This window comes from Muntiacus reevesi, chromosome 20 (genome assembly GCF_963930625.1).
Source record: "Muntiacus reevesi chromosome 20, mMunRee1.1, whole genome shotgun sequence".
Taxonomy (NCBI): Eukaryota; Metazoa; Chordata; class Mammalia; order Artiodactyla; family Cervidae; genus Muntiacus; species Muntiacus reevesi.
In genome coordinates, this window is record NC_089268.1 from 33,749,367 (window position 1) to 33,770,678 (window position 21,312).

Genomic DNA, 21,312 nt, shown 5'->3' on the forward strand with positions numbered 1-21,312 from the left:
TTCAGTTCAGTCACTCAGTCTTGTCTGACTCTTTGCGACCCCATGAATCGCAGCATGCCAGGCCTCCCTGTCCATCACCAACTCCTGGAGTTTACTCAAACCCATGTCCATTGAGTCAGTGATGCCATCCAACCATCTCATCCTCTGTTGTCCCCTTCTCCTCCTACCTTCAATCTTTCCCATCATCAGAGTCTTTTCCAAGGAGTCAGTTCTTCGCAGCAGGTGGCCAAAGTATTAGAGTTTCAGCTTCAACATCGGTCCTTCCAATGAATATTCAGGACTGATTTCCTTTATGATGGACTGGTTGGATCTCCTCGCAGTCCAAAGGACTCTCAAGAGTCTTCTCCAACACCACAGTTCAAAAGCATCAATTCTTTGGTGCTCAGCTTTCTTTATAGTCCAACTCTCACATCCATACATGACTACGGAAAAAACCATAGCCTTGACTAGACGGTCCTTTGTTGGCAAAGTAATGTCTCTGCTTTTTAAAATGCTGTCTAGGTTGGTCATAACTTTTCTTCCAAGGAGCAAGTGTCTCTTAATTTCATGGCTGCAGTCACCATCTGCAGTGATTTTGGAGCTCCCCAAAATAAAGTCTGTCACTGTTTCCACTGTTTCCCCATCTATTTCCCATGAAGTGTTGGGACCGGATGCCATGATCTTAGTTTTCTGAATGTTGAGCTTTAAGCCAGCTTTTTCACTCTCCTCTTTTACTTTCATCAAGAGGCTCTTTAGTTCTTCTTCACTTTCTGCTGTAAGGGTGGTGTCATCTGCATATCTGAGGTTATCGATATTTCTCCCGGCAATCTTGATTCCAGCTTATGCTTCACCCAGGCCAACATTTCTCATGTTGTTGACAATTTGACTTTAGAAATGGTATTGCTTCCATGAAAAATTTTATTTATCCATTTTTTTTGTTAGTGAACATGATTTATTTAGGCTTCCCACGTGACACTAGTGGTGAAGAATCTGCCTGCCAATGCAGAAGATGCAAGAGATGTGATTTCCATCCCTGGTTTAGGAAGATTCCCTGAAGGAGAAAAATGGCAACCCACTCCAGTATTCTTGCCTGAAAAATTCCATGGGCAAGAGGAGCCTGGTGGGCGATAGTCTATGGGGTCGCAATCGCAAAGAGCATAGCACATGATTTATTCATATTTTCTATAATGATTTCTGAGTTCATTTCATACCTAGGCCTTCCCCACTCAGAGATTACAAATATAATCTCCCATAGTTTCTTTTCGTTTAAAAAGAAAAAGCAGCTTTAAGATACAGTTCAGATATCATGCAATTCACCTATTTAAACTGTAGAATTTAGTGGCTTTTAATATATTCATTGACTTGGGCAACCATCATCACAGTATATTTTAGAATTTATGAATTTACTATTTCAAAAAGAAATCCCATATACATTATATGAGATAATAGAAAACATATATATATATATAGGTCTCTGCCCCATTGAATTGTCCTGGCATCCTTGTCATAAACCCACCTCACAGTTTCTTATAATGCTTTTATGGTCTTATTTATACATTAGGAATTTATCTTGGTATTACATGTGAGGTAGGGATACAACTTACTTTTTTTCAAATGGCTTTCCATTTTTGAGTATCATTTATTTAATAATCTACCCCCTCCACTGATTAAGATGGCATTTTTAATCATGTCCTATAATCTTTTAAATATTTGGATTCGTTTTTTGAATATCTGTCCATTCAGTGATCTAGTTTTGTACCTGTACTGTCCCATTTTAATGATTTTTACTTTATAATATGTTTTGCTGTCTGGTAGGGCTAGCTTCCCCTTAGTTCTCTTCTGTTCAAGCTTGTTGTCCTTCATATCTTACTGATTCTTCCATGTGATCTGAGGAATCATCTTTGTCTAGTTTTCCATTTGCTCAAATAAATTTCTATCAGCACTGTTTTTATTGGGAACATAGAAATTTACTTGTCAATTTAGGAAAAACTATCATATTTCTGATATCATTTTGCCCAAGAATATTTATTCATGTTTTTGTCTGTTTATTTAAGCTTTTTTGGTATTTCTCCCCAGAATTTTAAAGTTGTCTTAAAATAGGCAAGTATCTTGTAAATTCATTCTTAGATCTTCGTTATTTTTTGTTGTTGTTTGCTATTCTTTTTTATTATATTCCTTTTTGTTGTTTTTGTTGTTGTTATTTTCTTTAATTTCTTATTTAACTGGTTGTTGTTAATGGTAAAATTTTAAGAGAAATTGCATGCGACTTAATTTTCTATTTTTTAAAAATCATTTGCTCCTTGAGGTTTGAAAATAAACATTTTCAAATGTATCTTCTGTGTTCACAGATGAGATTGAAAAGTTATTTGTTGTGCATGTGCACAATTTCTAAATCATCTGTCACTTTACCTAGTTTTCACCTAAAGAAACATTTTTATTTAAAATGCATTAAACATTAGCCTTTTATTTTTTATTTTAAATTCTTCTTTGTTTTTTCTTCTAGTTTTATTGAGATATATTGACATATAGCGCTATATAAGTTTTGTACAGTATAATGATTTGAATTTCAGATACCATGAAGTGATGACCGCGGTAAGTTTAGTGACCATCCATCGTCTCATACAAACACACAGGAAAAGGAAAAGAAATGTTTTTCCCTTTGTAATGAGAACCAGTGAAGTTGCTCAGTCTTGTCCGACTCTTTGCAACCCGATGGACTGTTGCCTCCCAGGCTCCTCCATCTATGGAATTTTCCAGGCAAGAGTACTGGAGTGGGTTGCCATTTTCTTCTCGAGGAGATCTTCCTGACCCAGGGATTGAAACTGGGTCTCCCACATTACAGGCAGATGGTTTACCATTTGAGCCTCCAGGGAAGCCCTTGTAATGAGAAGTCTTATGATTTACTCTCTTAACAGATTTCACATATAATATACAGCAGGATAAATTATATTAATCACATTATACATTACATCCCACGTACTTAAGTTTCTTATAACTAGGAGTTTATACCTTTTGACCACCTTCAAGCAGCTGACCCTCCCCAACCCCTGCCTCTGGTTATCACAGATCTGACCTTTTTTTCTATGCCTTTGGTTTTTGAAGTATTAACCTCCAGTACTATTTTAAATGTGGTGTACAACATAGTGATCGATATTTCTATACATTACAGCATGATTCCAAACATTAGCTTTTTTAAAACCTAAAATTGTTAATGTTGGTAGATGAGAAATTAGTAAACTTGAAGTCAAAATATAGTCAAGCTGTGTTTTAAGGTTGATGATCTTTCCTCAAGAAGTTTATAGTTTATTGGAAAATATACATGAAAAATGAATTAATCCTATAAGGAAGTGTATGCTCACTCTCATATAAATGGTTTCAGATGTCATGGGCATATCTGCCACTTAAAAAATGATTAAGTTTTTGGACTTCCCTGGTGGTCCAGTGGTTAAGACTCCATACTTCCAATGCAGGGGTTGCAGGTTTGATCCCTGATTATAGAACTAAGATCTCATATGCCATGCAGTATGGCCAAAAAGAAATTTTTTTAATTACTCTTAAAAAGGTTTGGACTTTTATAGTATTTGAAATCCCCATGAAGTAACTGAGCTTACCTGAACCTAAGTATTTTACATTCCATAAACTGAAAAAAAAAAAGTAATCCATAAGTAATGTCACTTATGGATTAAAATGGGAGCTGGTGCCATATAATGGAAAGTGCAATATAAGCAGTGGCTTAAATGAGGTAAAAGTTTATTTCCTCCTCAGAAAAACTCACAGGTTGGCAGTTGAGGATCAATACATCAGCTCCATATCATCGGGGACCTTTGATCTTTCTAGACCTGGCTTGCCTCCTCAGGGTCTCTATGTGGATATAGACAGCTGCTGGGGCGTTAACCCTCGGGTCCTCTTTCAGCTAGCAAGAAGAAAGAAAGAGGAGGAGGGCAGAAGGAGCTTTTTCTGGAAATCCTCGCCAGCAATTCCTTCATATTAATATCTCACTGACCAGAGCTTAATCACACATAACCCCATGGGGCTTCTGGGAGTGTTGGGAAATAGTCTTTTAACTGAGTACCCTTGTGTCCCAAATAATTACCTGAAATTGTGTTACCAGGGAATAAGGGGAGGACACTCAGTGAACAGACAGCAGAAATCTTTGAGCCTCACTCTTCCTGCTTCCTTGACCCTCCTCCCTTCCTCGGCCAGGACGAGATGTGTTCCATCATTACTTGTTGATACATCTCTGTGCTCTCTCTGAGCTCACTGCATTCCTACAGCTCATTCATTCTCTGACCCCATCCCTGAGCCTTATGTCATCTCTGAGTCAGTGACATCATCACCATCACCCAAAGAGAAAGGACAGTTGGTGTGAGGCTTCTTGGATGGTCATGCATGACAGGAAGCTCTGAGATGGGATGACACTTAAGAACAAAATCAGGCCAGAAGCATTAAGAATCACAAATAGCTCTTTGACATGCATCTTGGTAACTTAAAAAAAAAATGCTGTGTTACAACAACCAAAGCTTGCTTTATTTTTGAAATAAAAAAAAATTATTTATTTACTTATTTGGCTGTGCTGGGTCTTAGTTACAGTATGTGAACTCTTGGTTGCTACATGTGGTATCTAGTTCCCTGACCAGGGATCAAACTCAGGCCCCCTGCATTGGGAGTGTGGAGTCAGTCACTGGACCACAAGGGAAGTCCCCTAAGCCTTCTTTAAAAATGAAAATACAATTGTATTTTATTAATACAAGGGGAAGATGTATTTAGTGTATTAAAAAATAGAATTTTCATATAAGAGAGGAAGGAAGAGAGGGAGAGACAAGAAATCATCAAAAGGAAGAAATAAAAATTATTCTCACCAGTTTTCACCTTGGGAGGGGCATTTCTTTTAGATCTTCACGTGTATAAAGTTGATCCATGCAGAGTTTATGTAAGGATCTATGTATTTGTACTATTTATAGCCTTTTGAACTTGTTAAGCCTTATTTTAAAAGCCCTATTTTACCACTCAGATTCAATGCTGCCTTTGATTGAAATTTTTAGGAAGCTAGTGAGGCCTTCTCTGTGAATTCTTTAATACTTTTCTTTCCATTTAATGAGAACATAAAACCACAGGAAGGTAGGCAAGGCAAGTAGTTGAGAGGGCAAGACTCTATCAAGAGAATCCAGCAGTTTAGAGACTGAATAATAAGTGAAAGAGGTCTTCTTCAGTCACCCAGAGTAGAATGTTCTTACTTTCCGAAAGTGTAGAGGAGGACTGGGGCAGTTACAGGGCAGGTTTGAGATCCAGAGCCTCAAGACTGACCCCAAAACTCAGTTTCCTTTTGTGTAAAGTGGGGATAATAAAACCTCCTATCTCAGAGAGAGCAGTTATAGGGATCAAAGAGGAAAATACATGTCAAAATATGATTTAATCCATGAGGTGCTATATATATATATATTTAAAGAATAAGATCAGGCCAGAAATATCAAGAATACTTGCAAAACCTGCAAATTGTTAGAGCAGAGAAGACTTGATAACATGAAGTCTGTATACCTTTGAATGTTGAAGAAATGGAGATCCACTGCTTATAGTAATGTGCTGAAGGAACCTTATAGACAGTGTTGACCGTCAGTTCAGTTTAGTTCCGTTGCTCAGTCGTGTTGGACTCTTTGCGACCCCATGAACTGCAGCACACCAGGCCTCCCTGTCCATCACCAACTCCCAGAGTTTACTCGAACTCATGTCCATTGAGTCGGTGGTGCCATCCATCCATCTCATCCTCTGTCGTCCCCTTCTCCTCCTGCCTTCAATCTTTCCCAGCATCAGGGCCTTCCAAAATGAGTCTGTTCTTTGCATTAGGTGGCCAAAGTATTGGAGTTTCAGCTTCAGCGTCAATCCTTCCAATGAATATTCAGGACTGATTTCCTTTAGGATGGACTGGTTGGATCTCCTTGCAGTCCAAAGGACTCTCAAGAGTCTTCTCCAACACCACAGTTCAAAAGCATCAATTCCTCGGTGCTCAGCTTTCTTTTTAGTCCAACTCTCACATCCATACATGACCACTGGAAAAACCATAGCTTTGACTAGATAGACCTTTGTTGGCAAAGTAATGTCTCTGCTTTTTAATGTGCTGTCTAGGTTGGTCATAACTTTTCTTCTAAGGAGTAAGCGTCTTTTAATTTCATGGCTGCAGTCATCATCTGCAGTGATTTTGGAGCCCAAAAAATAAAGTCTGCCACCGTTTCCACTGTTTCCTTATCTATTTGCCAAGAAGTGATGGGACCAGATGCCATGATCTTAGTTTTTTGAATGTTGAGCTTTAAGCCAGCTTTCACTCTCCCCTTTCACTTTCATCAAGAGGCTCTTTAGTTCTTCTTTGCTTTCTGCCATAAGGGTGCTGTCATCTGAATATCTGAGGTTATTGATATTTCTCCTGGCAATCTTGATTTTAACTTCTACTTCATCCAGCCCAGCATTTCACATGATGTACTCTGCATATAAGTTAAATAAGCAGGGTTACAATGTACAGCCTTGATGTGCTCCTTTCTCTTTTGAGAACAGTCTGTTGTTCCAGTTCTAACTCTTCCTTCCTGGCCTGCATACAGATTTCTCAAGGGGCAGGTCAGGGGTTGACAAGAGGATTTGCTTACATCTGCTGAGCACTGAAAGTTGGCTCTAAGATAATTGCTTTTCAGAGCTTTCCAAGTAGGATATGGTTTTCAAGGTACATTGCACAAGGGCATCTGCCAAAGGGTTAAGGGCTTAGAAATTTGGCTCATGGCCCTTTTACCAGGCTGTGTGCCTTTGGAGCAATGTTTGCTCAGAGATTCACCTTTTATTAATTTGGCTGAAGTTATCCTATGGTATGGCAGGGGCCTGGTCTTGATCCATGGGGTTCTCAGCCAACCGCCCCTGGCTGATAGCAACTCTGCTCTTCTGGGCAGTGTCTTGGCAGCAGGCTGAATGCCATCCCTGGAGGACCAGTTGCTCTCCTGCCTTTTAGGGCATGGTCAGTCACCGCAAATGGGATATGGCCAGTCTTTTCTTCTATCCACTTCCCATCCCAAACCACACTTCCGTTGCTTCAGAGAAAGGAAGTTATTAGTGGCAGACAGTTTGCACCAGCAGGCGGTCTTCCTCTGGGTTTTTAGGCCTGAAGCTTATGGGACTCTGAATGTTCACATTCTCTGCTTCACCTTATGGAAGCTCGTGTTCATATGGCCTCTGTTATCCTGACACACGGAAACATTAACACAGAAACAACCTCCTGAATTTAACCACGGCCACCTTCACTGTGGTTCCTTTCTGGTCTTTTGACGTGACTCAGCTCAGTAACATGGGGGCCGGGGAGGCGCCCCTCTCTCCTTAAAGGACACGGGCCGGTGATGCTTGTAGGCTGAGCAGCAACCTGTTCCAAGTGGTCAGTGACAGCCATCACTGCAGTTCAGGGGGAGGCCTTCTTGTGGTTTGAATTGCTTCTCGAGAAAGACTCAAAGCAAGGTCCAGCGATTCCCCAACCCTTCTTCCATGGGATTCCGGGTTTGGCTGTGTTTGTAGGCTCCTTGTCCTTTCCAGTTTCCTCTCTGTCTCAGTGGCAAAGAATCCGCATGCCAATGCTGAAGACGCAGGAGATGCAATTCCCTCCCTGGGTCAGGAAGAGTCCCTGGAGAAGGAAATGACTCCCCACTCCAGTATTCTTGCCTGCAAAATTCCATGGACAGGAGAGCCTGGTGGACTGCAGTTCATTGGGTTGCAAAGAGTCGGACACGACTGAGTGACTGAGCACACGCTGATAAAGCTAATTCACGTATTAGGACGTACGACAAGGAAGCTGCCCCAGTGGCCCGGTCCACATCCCAAATCTAAACCACAGTCCATATGCATGTGTGGGAGATGCTTGTCAAGGAGCCCTCACACACACCAGTTGCAAGCCTCCAGCTCAGCTTGCTTCCTTGGTGGCTCAGATGGTAAAGAATCTGCCTGCAATGCCAGAGATGTGTGTTCGATCCCTGGGTCAGGGAGATCCCCTGGAGGAGGGCATGGCAACCCATTCCAGTATTCTTGCCTGGAGAATCCCATGGACAGAGGGCCTGGCGGGTTACAGTCCATGGGGTCGTAAAGAATTGGAAATGACTAGCACCTCACCCTAGAAAATAGGACCTGCTCGCCTTGTAAGGAAATCTCTGACCTCCTAGACTATTGTGCCCTTTTTCGATGATGCTGCTTCTAATGTTCAATGAAACTCATTCTTGCCCCAAATCTAAGAGTGGTCCATTGCTTAGATGCCCTCTACTCCCTCAGACCATGGATTGTGTTCCCTTGAATAAAGGACAGCCAGCACATCACGAAATGTTTTGTTTTGCCAGTAACCCCCTTCCACCTCCCCCAGATACCACATCATACTTAAATGACGAGTTGGAAGGCCTCTGAGATGCTTCTGGAAGGGGGACGGGAAGAGGAAAAATAAGGTGTCTTTTTCTCTCCCAAAAGCCTGAGTATAAGTGTGCTTGGGGAGGGAATGAGGGATGGGTGGGAGAGAGTGGTGTGAACTTGAACTGAACCCTAGCTGACCATAGCGTATCAATTTGCAGCTCACGGCAAGGCTCTGGCACACTCATTAGGAAGCCCTTATCAAGCTGTGCTTGCTCCTGGGAGCCTTGTTACAGTAACAAGCACTTCGAGTCCAGACCTTCCTTATACTGGTTCTTCCTCACCCTTGAGCAGATCAGTGAACTTTGGTGAGCCTCAGTTTCACCATCTTCATATTATCAAAAGCATTGATAATAATGCCACCTGTGTTATTGTGAAGATCATACTGAAGGAAGTGCCGGGCAAAACCAAGATGCTCCTATTGCTCTAGATCATTGAATCTGAGATGCTAGTGATTAGAAGATGCATCGTTATTTTAAATACCACAAAGGAAGAAAAAAAAGTCCTGTCAATTATACCATAGCACATCCCTTTCTTATCCTGTAAACTGTTTCTACACATTGAAAGAGATTTTGGGGAGGTTGCTTCAGGGAGATTTTTCTCCTAGGTCATTCTTGGGCATATATAAAAAGGAACTATAAGTGAATATACATTAAGATGTTTTAAAACTTCCTGACAGTCTTAGTGCATTGCTGCTGAGTCACTTGTGAAGGCATTTAGTGAGGTCTGTGTGTTTTCTGGACAATCTTGCCTCTCTGTCATCGTGTGCATTGGGGGTGTAGCGTTTCTGAAAGAGGGCTTTGCCTTGCCTTCTTTCAAGCCTCTGACCCCAGCTCTCTTTTATTGCCTAGGTTTGGGCTTATAAGGGGAGAGAGCATGAGAAACCCTTTGCCCCTTCTTAGGAACTATCCTTTCTGTTTAAACAAACTTCAGATGGATGGTTTGCCTGAGAAATGATTTTCAGGAGGGGTCCTCTGTGTGTGTGTGACTGATCAAATAGTTATAATGACATAAGTCAGGTTAACAGGAGAAAACCAAATTTAATTGCTTATTAAATTTGCAATTTAATAAGAAATCCACATAATGTGAGAGATTCCAGATAAAATGAGGGTCGGATATAATGAAGTATATTTGTCCTCCTAGACCAAGGAGAAACAGGTAGGGTTCTGGGACTTCAAAGGGAAGGAAGGCAATTCACAGGAAGATGAAAAAGAACCAGTGTTTGGAAAATGGATGTTTGCCATGTCCTAAGGAGACAGTGGGGCCCACAGAGTTTTAACAAGCAGACTTTGCTAGATTCCTCCATGTCTGCCACACTTAGCTCATATTATATTGCATTTATTCATGGTGATAGCTGCGTTCCTCGAACAGGTCCTCTGTCTAAATCCTTTTCGGCAGTTCGAGGGACGGACAGAGTTTCATCCTGAGTCCTCTGGACTTTGTTTTCATCTTGAAATAATCCACAGGCCAGAGTGGCACATCTTGGGGTGTCCTGCCCTGAACCCTGCTGTGACCCTGGGGTGTTACCAAGATAGGCTTCCCATTGCCATGAATAAATGATAGAGATAACTTTGTGTGTTTCTGCATTCACCTATTCTTTTCTTCCTTCCTGTCTCTTTTCTGTTTTTCCTTTGAAGTTCTGAGGCCAAATCTGGCTCCTAAGAAACCCAAAGGAAGCCCGCAGCCAAGACCTCTCAGGGCTGTCTACGCAGCCGGCCTGCACCCACTGCGTGAGGCAGAATGGCGCCCCCCACAGGCGCACTCGCTTCATTGCTGCTGCTGGTGACCTTTACAGGTAGGAAGCCGTTACCCTGGAGACGCCAGCCTCACCCTTGAACTTCCTCTCTGACTTAAGCAACTCAGATCAACCTGAGGAGATGAAGGTGCTGTGCGTTTGCTTTCAACAGACTTATTTCACATATAAAAAGGAAGACCTCATGCATAAGTGGTTTCTGGAAACAGGCATTTAACTTTTTCGTCATGACTATTTTGGGGGAAAGAAAATCACATTTCATATATCCTGGGAAAACTTCATGTATTTATTTCAAAGAACCACATAGTAGATCTTTTTTGGAAAGCAAATAACAGGCTTTTTTCTATCTTAAATCTTTATTTTTCGTATGGTCTGTTTACTTCTTGTGGACACACCATGGCTTAAAATCCTTGGTCAACATCAGCTCTGGTGATCCATGCCCCAGCTAGGCCAGCCAGACCCCTTTGAACTTACCGAAGCCCGAGGATGGACATATGGCTAGGGAAACTGGTTTTATATCCAGGGTTTGTCACAGTGCGGTAAAACCACACCGAGGTTTATCTGGGAGTGACCCTTGTTAAAACGTGTCTTCTTAGGCCCCATCCAGACCTACTGAATCAGAACTCCTAGTGCGTGTGACTCAGGAGCCTGAAGCATCTAAATTTTTTTTTTTTTTTTTTGATTCTTTTATTTTTTTTATTTTATTTTATTTTTTTAAAATATTATTTTATTAGTTGGAGGCCAATCACTTCACAACATTTCAGTGGGTTTTATCATACATTGGCATGAATCAGTCATATAGTTACACGTATTCCCCATCCCGATCCCCCCTCCCACCTCCCTCTCCACCCGACTCCTCAGGGTCCTCCCAGTGCACCAGGCCCGAGCACTTAACTCATGCATCCCACCTGGGCTGGTGGTCTGTTTCACCATAGATAATATACATGCTGTTCTTTCAAAACATCCCACCCTCACGTTCTCCCCCAGAGTTCAAAAGTCTGTTCTGTACTTCTGTGTCTCTTTTTCTGTTTTGCATATAGGGTTATCGCCACCATCTATCTAAATTCCGTATATATGCGTTAGTATACTGTAATGTTCTTTATCTTTCTGGCTTACTTCACTCTGTATAATGGGCTCCAGTTTCATCCATCTCATTAGAACTGATTCAAATGAATTCTTTTTAACGGATGAATAATATTCCATGGTGTATATGTACCACAGCTTCCTTATCCATTCATCTGCTGATGGGCATCTGGGTTGCTTCCATGTCCTGGCTATCATAAACAGTGCTGCGATGAACATTGGGGTGCACGTGGCTCTTTCAGATCTGGATTCCTCAGTGTGTATGCCCAGAAGTGGTATTGCTGGGTCATATGGCAGTTCTATTTCCAGTTTTTTAAGAAATCTCCACACTGTTTTCCATAGGGGCTGTACTAGTTTGCATTCCCACCAACAGTGTAAGAGGGTTCCCTTTTCTCCACACCCTCTCCAGCATTTATTGCTTGTAGACTTTTGGATAGCAGCCATCCTGACTGGCGTGTAATGGTACCTCATTGTGGTTTTGATTTGCATTTCTCTGATGATGAGTGATGTTGAGCATCTTTTCATGTGTTTGTTAGCCATCTGTATGTCTTCTTTGGAGAAATGTCTGTTTAGTTCTTTGGCCCATTTTTTGATTGGGTCGTTTATTTTTCTGGAATTGAGCTTCAGGAGTTGAAGCATCTAAATTTTAAGAAGCACAGTCTTAGGTCATACAAGGTCCACTTGAGGAAATACTATAGTCAGGAAAGCTTTATCATTTCCTGCATATTACTCTCCTCACACCAAACGTCCATCTTATTAAAATCACCATTGCTTAGTATACAAGACAAAATGATCCTTTACTCCATGCTTGATGTACTCTGTACTCTGGAAAATGCTGTCATTAATGTTTGAGCCCCCCCCCCCCTTTTTTTCTCTCAAATCCCTACCTTTTCACTGCTTTTTGTCATTTTCTTATGGGATATTTTTCATTTATTCAAAATTCCTGGGTTAACTGAACCCCAGTAATGTTATTTAGGGGTTGTCGGCTTTACTCTATCCTCTTTGCCTTTGACAAGATGCTAACCATTGATTTTGTTGACTTGTCAACAACTGTGGAGTGCTTACTATGTTCATGGATTGGACTGGGGATTTGTAGAGGGAACAAACCTGTGAGTGTTCTTCTGTTGCTTCAGGAACTTTCTTGAGTGAGTCTAATAGATGGTTTAGTTGTTGGGATACCCACCTTCTCAAACTTCTTTATTTAATATTCAGATCCACTCTTAAGGTATGTGTATCTAAACAGCCCATTCAGGTGATTTTTTGCAAAACAAAATGATGATCTGTCCCAGAGGTTTCTGGAGACCACCACCTCCAACCTGAGGGAAAACTGCTCTAAGTTTTTTGTTGAAGACTTCTGCCAAGCTTCTCAACCACATGTAACAATTTGCTTGTTCTAGGATCACAGCCTTTTTCATGTTTAATGGTTTCTTTGACACAGTTTTACAGGTCGACTTTTAAGCTTCTGGTATCCAAAGCCAGAAATGAAACATGATAGTTCTTATGAATCATATTTTTCAAAAGGATTGTTCAGTTCATATTTTTCAAAAGGATTGTTCAGTTGTTCAAGGGAAAATGTATCCTCCCAATTGTGTCTGAAAGAAATTTCTAGCTTGGGTCTTCATTTAAAGGCTGCTTCTTTTAAAGGGATGTAGTGATATCTTTGGGAGAAGGCAATGGCAGCCCACTCTGGTACTCTTACCTGGGAAATCCCATGGACGGAGGAGCCTGGTAGGCTGCAGTCTATGGAATCGCTAAGAGTCAGACACAACTGAGCAACTTCACTTTCACTTTTCACTTTCATGCATTGGAGAGGGAAATGGCAACCCACTCCAGTGTTCTTGCCTGGAGAATCCCAGGGACGGGGGAGCCTGGTGGGCTGCCGTCTATGGGGTTGCACGACTGAAGCAACTTAGCAGCAGCAGCAGTGATATCTTTACAAGTAAAGACAGTACTTTTGAAAGTAGAGCTGGGAGTTGTAGATTACCTACCTATTTTATCCCCTTTATCATCTCTTGACCTTGATTGTTTTATCATGTTCAGCACAGAGTATTTCCCCCTCTCCATATCTGATAAAAGATTAAGCTTTTCTTTAGAAAATAAAAGGCTAAAAACTATTAAAGTGACTTTTTAAAAAAGTAGCTTTGGTTTGAGAAAATATCATTTCAGTAGAAGTAAAGCAGTTTGCCTGCTTATTTACTGGGAAAGATATATATATTTATATCTAATTCTTATTGGATGAGACCAGTTAGACTAATATTGAGTCAATATTTGGTACTGAATGATTCTTAAAAATTTATAATAGTGATGATGTGTATATAGGTGAAAAAAAGAAATTATTCTTGTTTTGAAATGGACCATTTTTTAAAGGTCTTTGTTGAATTTGTTACAGTGTTGCTTCTCATTTATGTTTTGGTTTTTTGATTGGGAGACATGTGGGGTCTTAGCTCCCTGATCAGAGATGGAACTTGTGCCCCTGCCAAAGGACTGCCAGGGAAGTCCCAAACAACATGAATTCTTGTACTGTGTTTAACCATTTCTCTTACCTCCAGTTAGAAGTCATCTCTAACTGTCATTATGAAAAATGTAACAGTTATTAAGAGAATGATCAGTGATGAGCACTCACTAGAAGGATCTTTTGCTCTTCGGAGTTCAGCAGAACGGCATTCCTGGAACTATATGTGATGAGGGACCAATTTGTTTCTATTTCCAATCCACCACAGACAGACTGTTTGGTAAAATATCAACAACAAGTTGTCTACAGAAAGAAAAACACGCAATGCAAGAATTGTAGGTTTCAGTTTTATTCGGGGACCTTCCTGAGGACTATAGTCCAGGCAACAGCGTCTCAGTAGGTCTGAGGGAACTGCTCTGAAAATCTGGGAGAAGAAGCCCATATGTATATGATTTGGGGCAGGAGAATGCGTGCAGTCAAACACACCTCTTGATACACCACTGCTGCTAGTCACAAGGAACAGGGATCTCAGCTGACGATTTTAGTGCTTTTCTATGTATGGGAAGATGCAAGAATCTGAGCTCATTAAAGTTCTTCCTGAGACACATGTCCAACTATCTAAGGGGCCTGTTTTTCCAGAGCACAGTGTGCCTCATCCCGCTTTTCATCCTGAATTCCTTTCTGGGTACACTGTCTGCTAGTGACTGCAGTGGGCAGTGACTTCATCCTAGAACCGAATGGTGGGCAACATTCTTTATCTTTTTTTAGTATTAATTTTTATTGGAGTGTAGTTGATTTACAATGTTGTTAGTATCTGCTTTAGAGCAGAGTGAATCAGTTACACATATATCCCCTGTTTCTTTAGATTTTATTGCCACATAGGTCATCACAGAGTATTGAGTAGAGTTCCCTGCGCCATACAGTAGGTTCTTAATAGTTATCTGTTTTATATATGTTAGTTGTGGATATGTCAATCCCAGTCTCTGAGTGTATCGCTCCCTCTCTTCCCCCGCTTGGTAACTGGATTTGTTTTCTATGTCTATGACTCTGTTTTGTAGACAGGTTCATTTGTACCATCTTTTAGATTCCAATATCTGCTTGTTTTACAACATACAAAAGGAGAAAAGTGATTTTGTCCTTGGGTGCCAGGGAATGACAGATTGCTAACAAGTTTTCTAAAAACCCCAGATTCTCTTATCATGGCCTGCCCCCCTGTGTCTGCAGATCACACTTAGGTAGCACCACCCTTCTGCCTACTGATTTGCCAGTTGGCACCGTTTATTGTTCATTATCTAGAATTGGCTTAAAGCTAGTTGTTCTAGACCTATATTTAGGATGAGTTTTTTGTCTCTTTTGATAATTCCCTGTCATCAGAATAAGCTGAGATGTTTAAAAATTCAGTTAACAGCAACAATATGACGTTGTTCCTGAAGTAAACCTTTATAACTGGATTTTGGGTGAGGAACAAAATGTTACAATCAGTGTAAAAGCGATACACACATAGAAAAGAATGCCTCTCTTCAGTAAGTGGAGTAGCACCATATAAAGAGAGAAGATGGAAGGTGAGATGGACAGATGGAAGAATCTGTGGATGGATGGGTTGGGGTGGAAGGGTGTGAGGACAGGTGTACAGATGGGGGTGTTGATGGGCGGGCTGTATGATAAGGCAGCGGACTTCCTGTAGGAGATGATGGTGGTTTATTTGCTTGCCAGCAGTGATCTGCCTGGCTTCCCTATTGGTGGCTGGAATGTTTACAGGTTGTGCCTGGACGCAGTGCAGCGAGGGGAGGACGTATTCCAATGCCATCATCTCTCCTAACTTGGAAACTAGCAAAATCATGCCGGTGCCTCAGACCACCCCCCTGGGGGACTGCACATCCGCCTGCTGCGACCTATCCAGCTGCGACCTGGCTTGGTGGTTTGAGGGCCGCTGCTACCTGGTGAGCTGCCCGCACAAAGAGAGCTGCGAGCCCAAGAAGATGGGCTCCATCAGGTCTTACCTGACCTTTGTGCTCAGGCCCGCCCAGAGGCCCGCAGCGCTGCTGGACTACGGGGAGGTGATGCTGAACAGGGGCGCCCCGTCGGGAATCTGGGGGGACTCACCTGAGGATATCAGAAAGGACCTGCCCTTCCTGGGCACGGATCGAGGCCTGGACATGTCTGAGTACTCGGATGACTACAGGGAGCTGGAGCAGAACCTCTTCCAGCCGCTCAGCAAGCAGGAGTCCCGGGGGAGCGCTGAGTTCACGGACTGGGGCTTGCTGCCCGGAGGTGAGGGAGGCTTCAACTCCTCTGCTGGAGACAGCCCCACAGCACCAGCGGAGAAGCAGCCGGAGGACCCAGGGCTCCACAAGCTGAATGAGTCGGCCTGGACTCCAGCCCCGAAACCCTCTCCGGAGAGGTTGTTGCTTCCCTTGGTCACTGCCCCACCTCCAGGAGAAGAAGTGGAGAGAGAGGCTTCTCAGCTCCACGGGCAAGCCGGCAACAGCTCTGAGAAAGAGGTGGGTGTACCTGGTGTGTGTGTGAGACAGGAGGGGCTGAGTTCACCTTGGAGCCTGGCTCAGTGGTGAAGAGCCTGCCTGCCGATGCAGGAGGCGCCTCCCTGGATCAGGGAAGATCCCCTGGAGAAGGAGATGGCCACCCACTCCAGTACTCTTGCCCGGAAAATCCCCTGGACAGAGGAGCCTGACAGGCTACAGTCCATGGGGTCACCAAGAGTCGGACACGACTTTGCAACTAAGCAACAACAGCCTCATTAGGTGGAGGACACGAGAAGCTTCCTCTTAAGGGCATCTGTTAAGGTATTGGCAAGAAAGATGGCTCTCAGAACCTTCCAGACCTAACATCTTGTTCCTCTTTTGGGGCCTCGTGACCAGACTGTTTAAAAGAGCAAATAGTTCTTTTGCCTTCACAAGTCAGCCACCTAGTGATGATTTAGCGCTTCTCCCTTGAGTTGCCTCTACTGCTATCTAAGATGAATGAGGGTTTTTTAAACATTTCCAGAGCCAGCCCATATAATGCAGCATGTATAGACAGAGGCTTTGCAAATCTCTTGTGATAGGTTTTGTAGGAGCAGAAAAAAATTTTTTCTTCTAAGTTTTTTTTTTTCTCCTGGTTAATAGGAGAAAAACAAATTTACTTTTCATGTGTAGGAGACCCCATAAAAATATGAGACATGACCAAAGAAGGAAAGCTTTCTGTTTTTTAAACAAAGAAACAATAAATCTGTGAAGATTTGACAAGCCAAAGAGGAAGAGGTTTAGGCTTGGGGTAGTAAATTGATGACAAAATATCTGTTAAAGACAAGTATCTGTTAAAGAATTAAGCTGAAGCATATTAATATTTTTAAGAGTTTGAATAAAAATGCATCCAAATCAGGCAGCATCCAGTATAGCAGATAGAAAGGAGTTCTGAGGAGCTGTACAAAATGAAAGACATTTTTAGGCAGAAGGGAGTTGGAAACAAGGAGATTATACAAGGCAGGCAAGTGGGTTGATTATTGCAAGATTACTTTCCTTTAAGGGGCAGTGGGAGTTTATCAAGCAGATTACCTTAAGATTATTCCTGATTGACTGGTTTAAGCTTCCATTTCTGGGAGAGCTGAAACTGTAAATCATGCTTTGGGGACAAAATAAGCTACTCTATTTTGGGCCTGTTGTTTTAACTCAAGGTTTGTTTATTCAGCCTTCTCAGCCCTCAATTTCTTCTCTCTGGTGAAAAGGTTACCTTCTATCCTCCTGGTACAATGCTTTATTTTCCACTGAAATACAAATTTCCCTCTACAGTCACAGTCAAATTTTTTTGAGCTGCATTAAGTTGTAAATAATCCTTAAAAGCAAAGGTCCCTTTCCTGTGAAGATTTGTCTCTTGCTTTCAGGGGGACAGAAGAGGAGTCAGAGTGTTCTTTTTACACTGACAGTTTTCCAAGTACCTTTAATTCAACATAATCAGTTTGCCGGAGTGTCTTATTTGGGGATGATGTATTCTCAAACCCCTGCAGTTTCTTCAAGACCCAACAGGTTCTGAGGTTGCTACTAGTGACATGAATCGGTTGGATCGGGGGAGCCAGATACTAAGGAGAGGACATAAACTGTATGGAACTTTCCATGAAAAACACAGGTGAAAAGAATGGGGACCTTTAGGATAGAAGACGTACCGAGGCAGAGAGAAGGTTCAAGTGCTAAGAGCAGGAGCTCAGGGAGGTAGACTCAGAGGCCGCCCTGTGGGGAGAACATTTGAGAGTCCAGAGGCTGCTCGCTTGGGAAAGGTCAGAACTGGGTGAGATGCAGTGAGCGAGTTGATCAGGGGAAGCCAAACGCAGCTGTCAGTAGTGACTGGAGGACAGATCGTGGGAGAATTTAGTGTATTTCAAGGTACAAGAGGGTGCATCAGAAGATAAAGGAACATAAACCAATTAAGACTTCTTTATTTAAAAAAAGAATGTTATTTAAGATATCAGTGCTTAGGTTAGAGTAAGTAAGGAAAGCTGGATTGAATTGACTGTGTATTGTAATCTCAACCATTAAAAATTGCTAAACAGTCTTTTAAGTAGTGATATTATCAGAAGTTTTTTTTTTTTCCGCTTTGGTGTATGTTTCTTTTCAAAGTTTCCGTATTTTTCTGTCTTTGTAATTGTCTTAAACACTTTAAGACTTTCCATTAAAAAATAAAGGATCACAGGTTAACTGTGTTCTTTTCCCCCACCAAGTATTAACACCTTTCACCTTCTTTTATGTGGCTAAGTGGACCACAGAAGTGAGTAGCTGTGTTTTCAATAAACCCCAGTGCCCCCTTCTCCAGTTAATGTTTGAGTTACAGCTTTTCTTTCTGTGGATTTTGCACTCCAACTCCGCCTTTTGGTCCCCTGTCTTATTGGCCTGAGTTTTACTGACCCGGCTCTATTCAACCTTGTTTCCCCTCTGACAACTTATCCTTGTAATTGATCGCCTAGGTCCTAATGCCATCCCATGATCCCCCTCCAGCCAGCCTGGAGGTCAGCCCGGCCACAGTGGAGAAGAGCCCAGTTCTCACAGTCACCCCGTGGAGCAGAGAGCATAGCATTCCAACCCTTCCCACCAGCACCATCCCATCCGAGCAACCCAGATCTGCTCCTACTGCTCCCAGGCCAGGTAAGTTAGAAAACACACCTGGAAGAAACGTGCTGAAGACATGCTGTATTCACACTATATTCTATATTCACATACTATGAATACCATAGTCATAGTAGCGACAACTTTTAAAGTCTGCTCATTCCCTCTGGGTACGTTGTTAAGCATCTATTGTTTGCCAGAAATAGTGCTAGGTGCTGGGAATTAAAAAAATGAATAGAGATTGTCTCTTCCCTCCATGAGTCTATGAGCTAGAGGACCAGTCTAACAGATAAATAGATGGTTTGATACAAGATGGCAAACAGTATGGCAATACAGTATCTCATACAATATGCTATCAGAGACTGCCATGGGAGCAGAGAGGACGCTGTGGTATATAAACACCTGGAACTGAAACTTAGCTGAGCAGTTGGGCTGAAGAGCTAGATGTCACTGGTGGAGAGGTGATCGTTGAAGGCTGTCCAGGGAGAGTAGGGAGGTGAGCTGGGGAGAGGCCTGAGGGGTGGAACATTGGGGTTGCCCTGTATTAGGAGCTGGGGGAGCAGAAGGAGCCTACGGAGCTGACCAGATGGTCATGGTTGAGAGGTAGGAGAGAGAGAAAGCAGACATGGACTGACGGAAGGAGAGGGGAGAGGGTTCCACATTGGAAGCCGAGTGGTGAGGGGGCTGTGTGTTATAGGAGGACTGAAAAACTCCCATTAGATTTAATACTCAAGAAGTTACTAGAGACTTTTGTCATGCTTCCTGAGCCTTTCTGCGGGTGATCTCCTTTCAGGATTACCCTCTCTTCTTTTGGGCTTCCCTGGTAGCTCAGTTGGTAAAGAATCTGCCTGCAATGCAGGAGACCCTGGTTCAATTCCTGGGTCAGGAAGATCCGTTGGAGAAGGAATAGGCTACCCACTCCAGCTTATTCTTGGGCTTCCCTGGTGGCTCAGCTGGTACAGAATCCACCTGCAATGTGGGAGACCTGGGTTTGATCCTTGGGTTGGGGAGATCGCCTGGAGAAGGGAACGGTTACCCACTCCAGTATTCTGGCCTGGAGAATTCCATGGACTGTTTAGGGGTTGCAAAGAGCCGGACACGACTGAGCCATCTTCACTTTCACTCTCTTCTTTGGTTATTTACTTTGATCCTGAGCTTCAGTAGAGAGGAGGACAATAGTGGAGGAGATGCTGGATAATACTATAATGAAAAGGAAGCTGTCCTGGGAATTAGCATCCTTGGGTTCTGATAGCACCTATTCCTAGAGAGCTTAGAGGATGAAGTGAATTCATCATTTTAAAGCCCTTGGCAGTGTTTAATCTGGTAAATAAGCGACTGTTGAGATGAATACATTTAAATTAGTTAAATATCTATTGCTAATGATCCACATAATCTTGGGCAACTCACATTGCCTTTCTAGGGCTCAATTTCTAAAGTGAGGGGTTGGAACCAGTGTCCCTTCTTAGTTCACAATTGCTGATCTTTATTACAAAGAGTCAGTGACAGGGAAGAGGAGCCAGAGAGGGCCGCGAACCCTCTGTAGCTGGTCTAGGAAGGCACTCAAGGGACTGAATACAGACCAGGAGGAGAAAAGTGGATTTAAATGAGCCACGTGTCCCTCTAACGCCTCCAAATAGCTGGGACCTCTAGGGAGCACTCAGCTTTTTTTTTTTTTTTAAATCTTTGCTTTTCTCTGTGTGATATCTTGACCTATCTCAATTGTGTTTTACAAGTGAGGCTGATGTCCTGTTGAGTCCAGTCAATTGAGTGTATCAATGTAATCTTGGCTATAGAGCAAGGAACCATTGTTCTGAATGCTGATTTAGTAAGAATGGATGTGCCTACTGCTTGAGTTAGAATAGCCTTTTTACCATTGAGGTTGCCTGGATTTTCTCCTGGAAATGTTCTAAGAGCAAGGCCATTGCAGCAGTGCATGGGGTTACTATCAGAAGGACTGAGTGGTGTGTGAATAATGATTCAGAAACACTTATGATCACACTCGGTCTTTTTATGGCTAAAAATAGCACCTACCAGAGAGTCAAGCAAAGCTGGTAGCAAGAGAAAAAAAATAGCCCCGACCCACAGTATCCCTCCTGTTTCATACAACTCTTGTCACTGACAACCTTGCCCAGTCAGCCTGAAGCATTATTTTCCCTACAGTGTCTACTCACATAGACAGTTTTAAACTGATGAGATCTACCCTGCAGCCTAATATGGGGTACAGTTCAGTTACTAGCCAGAGGGGAAAAAGTATCCTTGATAGAGTCAGATGAAGAACTATTACAGAAATGTGTTATTTTATTTCATGGATACGAAAAAAAAGTCTCTTATAGGACAGTAACGTAGCATCATTAAGGTATGTGATGAAATGTACTATTTCTAATTAACTTTCAGTGAAACAACTCATGGTGTCTGCTGGCGAGAACCGAGTCATAACTTCCCCGGAAGATGAAGTTGAGCTGAAGGCTTCGGTTGTGCCAGCGCCACCTGCAGGTGAGGCTTTGACTTTCCTCTGGGACCACTGGGCTCAGACTGTCATGTGG

At 42.5% G+C, this 21,312-nt stretch overlaps 1 protein-coding gene across 2 annotated transcripts in view; it reads left to right on the forward strand.

Annotated features, from left to right (window-relative positions):
* Positions 1-21,312, forward strand: part of KIAA0319 (KIAA0319 ortholog) — a 71,514-nt gene that overhangs the window by 18,020 nt on the left and 32,182 nt on the right. Inside the window, exons 2-5 of one of the 2 annotated variants that reach the window (XM_065912331.1) lie at positions 10,029-10,186; positions 15,438-16,180; positions 18,631-18,808; positions 21,164-21,262. In XM_065912331.1, coding sequence (XP_065768403.1) covers positions 10,132-10,186; positions 15,438-16,180; positions 18,631-18,808; positions 21,164-21,262 — 1,075 coding nt within the window. In that variant the 5' untranslated portion in view covers positions 10,029-10,131. The remainder of the gene's footprint in view (positions 1-10,028; positions 10,187-15,437; positions 16,181-18,630; positions 18,809-21,163; positions 21,263-21,312) is intronic. The other variant, XM_065912332.1, reaches the window with a different exon arrangement.